The sequence below is a fragment of the Poecilia reticulata genome, linkage group LG21 (assembly GCF_000633615.1).
Source record: "Poecilia reticulata strain Guanapo linkage group LG21, Guppy_female_1.0+MT, whole genome shotgun sequence".
NCBI lineage: Eukaryota > Metazoa > Chordata > Actinopteri > Cyprinodontiformes > Poeciliidae > Poecilia > Poecilia reticulata.
The window spans coordinates 925,796-933,033 of NC_024351.1; the positions used below are offsets into that span (position 1 = coordinate 925,796).

General features: G+C 43.0%; 1 protein-coding gene across 1 annotated transcript in view; it reads left to right on the forward strand.

Moving 5' to 3' along the window:
• Positions 1–2,121: 2,121 nt before the first annotated feature.
• Positions 2,122–7,238, forward strand: part of LOC103457135 (MAP/microtubule affinity-regulating kinase 3-like) — a 9,796-nt gene continuing 4,679 nt past the window's right edge. Inside the window, exons 1-5 of the mRNA XM_017302258.1 lie at positions 2,122–3,894; positions 6,465–6,656; positions 6,749–6,802; positions 6,895–6,943; positions 7,050–7,119. Of these exons, the coding sequence (XP_017157747.1) occupies positions 3,844–3,894; positions 6,465–6,656; positions 6,749–6,802; positions 6,895–6,943; positions 7,050–7,119 (416 nt within the window). The 5' untranslated portion in view covers positions 2,122–3,843. The remainder of the gene's footprint in view (positions 3,895–6,464; positions 6,657–6,748; positions 6,803–6,894; positions 6,944–7,049; positions 7,120–7,238) is intronic.

A 7,238-nucleotide genomic window follows, 5' to 3' on the forward strand; every position in this document is an offset into this window, starting at 1 on the left:
CAGACCTAGAGCAGCTAGAGACGCTGCAGACCTAGAGCGGCTAGAGACGCTGCAGACCTAGAGCGGCTAGAGAGCGTCTCTGCTCCCTCCTGATTGGTCGAAGCTCTTCATGCCGCCTATATTTGATCTTTTTAATTGGTCCGGCTGTCTGGCTTTAAATCAGCCCAGAGGTCAAAGGTCGTTGGGGAAGCTGAAGTCTTGGCTCATCAAACTTCCACCATCTGGTTCTGAGCTGAACCTCTTTCTACCCCACAGCATCATGCTGCCACCACCAAGCGTTACAAGCTTTCTCACTCTGACTCCAGAAAACACCTCTGGTCCAAACAGCAGAATTTATTCTGGTTTGGCTCGTCCAACTGTATGGAGCTAAATTAGGGCCAATAAAGTTGGTAAAAAATAAAATTTAACTGAAAAAAGTTAAAAACTACTTTTTAGGCTCAAAGTTTTTTCTAAGGTTTTGATTTTTTTATTTCAGTTTCAAGATTGTTTTTCAGTTAAAATTTGTATGAACAAATTGTATGTATGGAGCTATATTAGGGCTACAAAATTTGTTAAAAGTTGAAACTGGAAAAAACCCAACTTTTCAAGTTCCAGTTCTTTTAGTTGTATTTTATTTATTTATTTATTTTTTATTTTTTCAGATTTTATGGCCCATAAAGTTTGAACATAGTTAAGGTTTTACACAAACTAATTACTTTGATTTTGGCACCAATGGTTGACCAGAGATCTTAAAATCTGCTTTTGTTTAGAAAGGTTGACAAAAATGAGTGTAAATCTAAAATTCTCCTCATAAACCTTAAAGTTCCTGAGACTGAGCTCTAGTTTCATGACCTCTGACCTTGTTAAATTAACATGTTCCAGATGCTTCAGATGTAAATGTATATATTTATTAAAGCCTTTTGTCTTTGACCTTTTTGTAAACCAGAAAAAAAATCTAAATTATGGTTCAAATCTTAGTTTTTGGATTTGTTGCAGAATCGTTCCAGCCTGGAATAAAAACGACTCAAATAAATTATTAAAAGCCCAAAATGTGAAGAAACTTCCCGTTTGATGTGAAGCCATTTTGTCCACCTGGTTGTCAGATGTGGGTCAGAAACACGTCTTGTGGATCCACTTCTGGACACGACTGCGGCTTTTTGGGCATTTAGTCAGAAAAATGAACCAAAACACTGAGATCCTGAAGTCAGGGTGAATGAATCAAACGTCCAAAATATTAAGTTCAGCTAAACGGAACAGAGCGAAGAAGCACATAGAAAATAAGACAAATATTTTTAAAAAGTGATTTTTTTATTTTTAAATCTTTTTTTCTGATTGTCGTCAGCGGCGCTCACGTCTCGGCGTTGCTGTCCCTGAAGTTCGGCCTTTCGGCGGCGGACGTCCGGTCCATCCGAGCCAGCGTGGAGGAGAACCGCTCCCTGGACGCCTCAGCCAATCAGAGCCCTCCGTTCTTCTCCAGGGTTAAAGTCAAATGGATCAACAACAAGATCAACCAGATGAAGAGCTAAAACAGTTCCGCTCAATGCTAATGTTAGCATAGCTTGTTTCAGATTATCTGCATAATGTAAACATTAGCTTAGTGATGCTAACATGTTAGCCAGTTGTTTAGAAATTAAAAAAGGAAACTGTTGGAAAGCGTCTGCTGCTCATCAGGGCTCAGCTCGGTACCTTCACTTCTCCTTTTATTACTAATTAAGTGTTAGAAAATGTCGTATTTAAGCTACTTCTGCAACCAGACTCACTTTAAATCCACCCAGCTTCCTGCGGCTTAACTAAACCCTAAAGTAATGAATGTTGTAAACTGTGCAGGATGTTATAGAAACAGAGACGTGCATCTGTTACTGCTGTCATTTCAATAAATGTATTTATTCAGCAGAACCTCTGCCGGATGTTTTGACTCATTTCTCCAAAAATGTGCAGAAATACTTTAAATAAATGTGTTTTTATTACAGAAACATCGTTGAAGTTTTAGATTTAGAGATTTATTCAGGAGAAAAAAACATCACGTTAAGGACGGTTTTTAATTCTCATATTTGGTCTTTTTAAGAATATATTTAGATTTTTTTTTCTTAAAATTAAAAATGTGGGATATTTTCTACATTTTCTAGAGAGATAAAGATGTAAACACTATAGAAACATTGTACATATTAGTTTGTAGTTTTTACCTTCCCATGTGAACACATGCTAACATGCTAACACATGCTAACATGCTAACACATGCTAACCTGCCCAAGTTAATGACTAATGATTTATCGAGCAGTTTAACCCTTTGTGTAGACAGGCTGAATACCTCTTTTCATCAGAGATCTGGTCGGTGGTGAACAATGAAATAAAAACTTTCTTGAGTTAGGTAGGTGTACTTTAAAGTCTCACTGTTAATAACTTAATAAATAAAATGACCATAATTTTATTGTGAAACGCAAAAACAAGCCTAACTCATGCACAGATTAGTACAAATCAGATTTTCCTTGGGAGGAGTAAATCAGCTTTGGTCAGAAATATATAATGTTTAATACGTTCAAAGATACTGAAATCTGTAGAAAACGCAATAAGATTGATGTTGATCAAATTCAAGTAATGAAAATATATATTTATATGTATAACTGGCTAAATGATGCATGTTTCTAACGGACAAAATTTACTTTTTCTTCAAAAATGTTTGCCTTTGTTCGTTTTGTGTCCAGTTCAGATTAAAACCAGAAAGACTGCAAGTAAAGCAGAAACTGAGTGGATGACTGTCGCCCTCTGCTGGTTGGAGACAGAACTGTTCGGGAATCTGGTTTTATCTCGAAGAAGAAGAACAATCCTCTTTAAAGAGGGAAAATGAGACTTTAAGGAATTTAAATAGAAACTTCTTTGGTGACTTTTTTCTTCTTCTCTGTTTTCTTGATTCATTTGACTAAGAAAAGTGCAGTTTTCTTTTTAACTGCTTTGTTAAATCATCTTCAGTCCATTGTCCTTAAACCATTTGATCTTTCCAGAGTTTTTTAGTTTCTAATTTCCGGGCTGCCTTTTTTTCTTTCTTGATAATTTTCTGTTTAGGCATTAAAACTTAATTTCTTGTAATTTTACATCTCTGTTCTGTGAATATTGGGACTTTATTCTTGTATTATTTTGACTGCATTCTCAAAATATCTTCTTATTTTGGCTCAAATACTCCGTTGTATAAATATATACAATATTTATACATTTAAATTTCCATGTCCCCTTTTACTCCTCCCGGGTTGCGCCCCTGTCGGTGGGGATCAACGTCATCCCGTCGTTTTTTCTAGTCACCCTAGTAACAACAAACGCTACTGCTGGACCTCATCAACCAATCATATTACACGTAGCGTCTGACGTCACTTGCCGTCAGCGCGTAGGGTTGGGTTAGTCCACCATCTTGGCTCAGGCTAGCTGACTCCTAGCTGAGAGTATGAGGAGAATCCGACAGAACCAAATTCCAGCCGAACCGACCGAACCAGGACTGCCTCACCAAGCGGACCGGAGCTAGAGGCCGGCGGCTCGAGCCGGACCTCCTCTCTCCCCGAAATAAAGTCCCAGCACCGGGAAGTGTCGGGCTGCTAACTCCCCGGCTAACTTCGGCGTTAAAGAGGAACTGTTGCTCCGGTTCCGTTTGGATCCATGACAGTTATAAACTTCCGGAAAAGGATCCGAGCCGAGCCGGGACAGGTAACCCAGGGCAGGGACAGGTGATGCCGCGAGGGAGTTCGTTGAGATAGAACCGAGCCGAAGCCGGAGCAGCGCGTCACTTTCCGACCCGCTAAGTTTGAGACAGGTGTTCCGGAGCGGAGCGGAGCGGCGGCGGCTTCATGACCGGACCTCCGTTACGCTGACCTGGGTATCATGTCCACCAGGACCCCCCTGCCCACCGTCAACGAGCGGGACACCGAGCAGGTGGGTCAGAACCGAAACACCTCCAAACTTTTTCCTCTTCAGCTGAATCATCTGATCTCCGAGCATCAGGGAGGAAACGGCTATCAGGAGCGTTTCCGGTGTTTTCCGGATCATTTCCAGCCCCAGTGGGAGTCCTGAGGGTCCTAACCGGAACCTGGAGGCTCGGTCCGGATCCATTTGATCAGAACTCCCAGATCTGTCACTCTGATCCAGAGTGTTCTGGTAGAAATCTGTTCTAGGTTTACCAAGGGTGCCAAAACTTTCCTCACACTCTTCTTCTAGTAATTCAAAGTGTTTTTAACTCTTTGAGTTTCCATAGCAACTGTTGCTGTGCACTGCCAGTCAGCTGGCTGAAATGACACAATAAGATACATTTGACTTGTCTGAGACACGTATAGCTGCCTATTTTAACAGTTAAAACACCAAATGTTCTTTAATACGCATTAACACACACAGCAGGAAACATCTTTGGTAGCTAACATTTTCCGCTCTTTGGGTTCAGCCAATCAGCACCAAGGAAAATAAATGGCTGCTTTCGAATAACTTAAAATCTAAACGGGCTGCTAGCAGAAAGTATCGAGTCGTCAACTGGAGTTAAACCGATGACATCAGCTCTTCTGACGGTTCCCACAAGCAGAGCATATGTGAGGTCAGACACTAATGCTGGACAAGAAGGTTAAGAGTTCCAGTTCTTCCCGATAAGCCTGAGTGTTTGTTAAAACTCTGTAATAATGGTGGCCACGGACACATAAAGAAACAATCTTTATCAAATAAAACAAAGGAACTTTTCTTGGAATCTTTTGGAGTTGCACAAAGTTTGACTTTATTGTTGCGACAAACACTGGAGTCTTAAAGGCACAGCGTCGTTTTTCTGTTCGGCAGCAGACTGCAGGCTAAACACTGATCATTGTCAGTTCTACTCTCAACCAGTCTAATAATCTGAACAGGTATGTTTACTGGGACAAAACATACTGAGGACGTCGTTGAGACGTTATCTAGAAATATTTCAGTCAGGATTTTAAATATGATTAGTCAGCATTTTCTTCACTGCTGTTTTTGCTTTGTGATTGTTATCAGATATTTTCATGAAGAAGTTTTGCTGAATTTCTCTGATATTATGACTAATTGATGATTCAACGTGTTGCGCAGCTTTTCCTGTGATAATCACTGTTGTGTTATTTTTGCAACAGTAGAAGGAAAATCTGCTTCTCCGTTTTACACAAAGCCAAATAGATTGTTACATTTTTATTCAGGATTGTTGGACTATAATAATTTCCAATAAGCATAAACTCTGCAGTAAAAACAAATGGATATTTATGTATTAATTTCAGGTGCTTTAACCTAAAACAAAAACATTAAACTAGGAAGTTATTCCTCCGTCTGATGAAGTGACGTGTTTTAGCATTTATGTTATGATTCAGACATAAATCTGTTTTTAATAAAACAGTTTTTAAGGCCTCATGCTTGTCTGTCTAGAATAATCCGTTGCTGCCGTCTCTGAATCATAAATGAGAATCGATTATAGTTTATTTGCCAAACTGATTTATTTTTACCTCCATGAAACAAACGAAGCTTCAAGCTGAGAGTTTAAAACCTGATTTGTCTCTTCAGACATTTAGTCCTAAACCGAATGTTTTCATCGAATCTCTGCCTCACATTTCTATAATTTACGTCTTAAACTCGGGCTGCACAGTGGTGCAGTGGGTAGAGCTGCTGCCTTGCAGCAAGAAGGTTCTGGGTTCGATTCCCGGTCTTTCTGCATGGAGTCTCCATGTTCTCACTGTGCATGGTGGGTTTTCTCCAGGTACTCCGGTTTCCTCCCACAGTCCAGAAACATGACTGTCAGGTTAATTGGCCTCTCCAGATTGCCCCTAGGTGTGAGTGTGTGTATGGTTGTGTGTCTCTGTGTTGCCCTGCGACAGACTGGTGACCTGTCCAGGCGACCTGTCCAGGTGACCTGTCCAGGTGACCTGTCCAGGTGACCTGTCCAGGTGACCCCACCTCTCACCCAAAACGTTAGCTGGAGAGGCACCAGCACCTCCTGACCCCACTGAGGGACAAGGTGTTAGAAAATGGACGGATGGACGTCTTAAACTCTTTCATTTGCCATAAATGTGAAACAAACCTTTAAACAGAAACGGATCAGAACAGGGAGATTAATCACATTAGTCATTATTGATTATTGAAATAATCATAAACTGATTTAGTAATCGATTAATGGTTAGCTGGAGTTAACATGTTTTAGTCCGTCAGCCATAACTTAACGAACCTTCAAACCTGTGGTCAGATTAACCTCCAGGGTGACGCGTCATGCGATCAGGAAGCGTCGCTCTTGCACTCTGACCTTTCCCTCTGACCTTTCCCTCTGACCTTTCCCTCTGACCTTTCCCTCTGACCTTTCCCTCTGACCTTTCCCTCTGACCTTTCCCTCTGACCTTTCCCTCCTCTTGTGCCTGTTCTCCTGGTCCTTCTCGGTTCCAGCTGCTCTGTAGATTCACATCAACCTGGATGAAGGTCCAAACGGTTTGGGTTCAGGTCGACCCATGTTGTTTTGCTTCCTCGTTTCCCAGCATGCACCTGGGGAAGACGGGCGCGGTGAGGCGCTGCCCCGCCCCGTCCGCTCCGCCCGCTGTAAGAACGCCGCCGCCGCCGTCACCGCGGACGACGCGCCGCACGTGGGCAACTACCGGCTGCTGAAGACCATCGGGAAGGGGAACTTCGCCAAAGTGAAGCTGGCCCGGCACATCCCGACGGGCCGGGAGGTGAGACCGGACCGGACCGGACCGGGCTGGACGCGGTTCTGGGACGCGCTCCAGAACCGACACCCGTTCTGACCCGCACCTTTACCTTTCAGGTGGCCATCAAGATCATCGACAAGACCCAGCTGAACCCAACCAGCCTGCAGAAGGTGAGGCTAGCAACAGAACCAGAACCAGGCTTTTGATCAGAACCAGAACCGGGTCTGAGTGTGTTTAACGTCCTGCTGTGTTCCTGTCCCAGCTGCTCAGAGAGGTTCGCATCATGAAGATCCTGAACCACCCCAACATCGGTGAGTCCCACCTGGATCCGCCGGGTCCAACAGGTTCTGGTTCTGCCGGGCCTCAGCCGGGCCTCTGGTACCGTTTTAAAGCCCCACCTGTCCTACCTGTCTGCAGTGAAGCTGTTTGAGGTGATAGAGACGGAGAAGACGCTCTACCTGGTGATGGAGTACGCCAGCGGAGGTCTGTCACCTGCAGACACACCTGGACTAGAGCCAAACACCTGGATCCACCTCTGATCTGTGTGTGTGTCTGTCTGTCTGTGTGTGTGTGTGTGTGTGTGTGTGTGTGTGTGTGTGTGTGTGT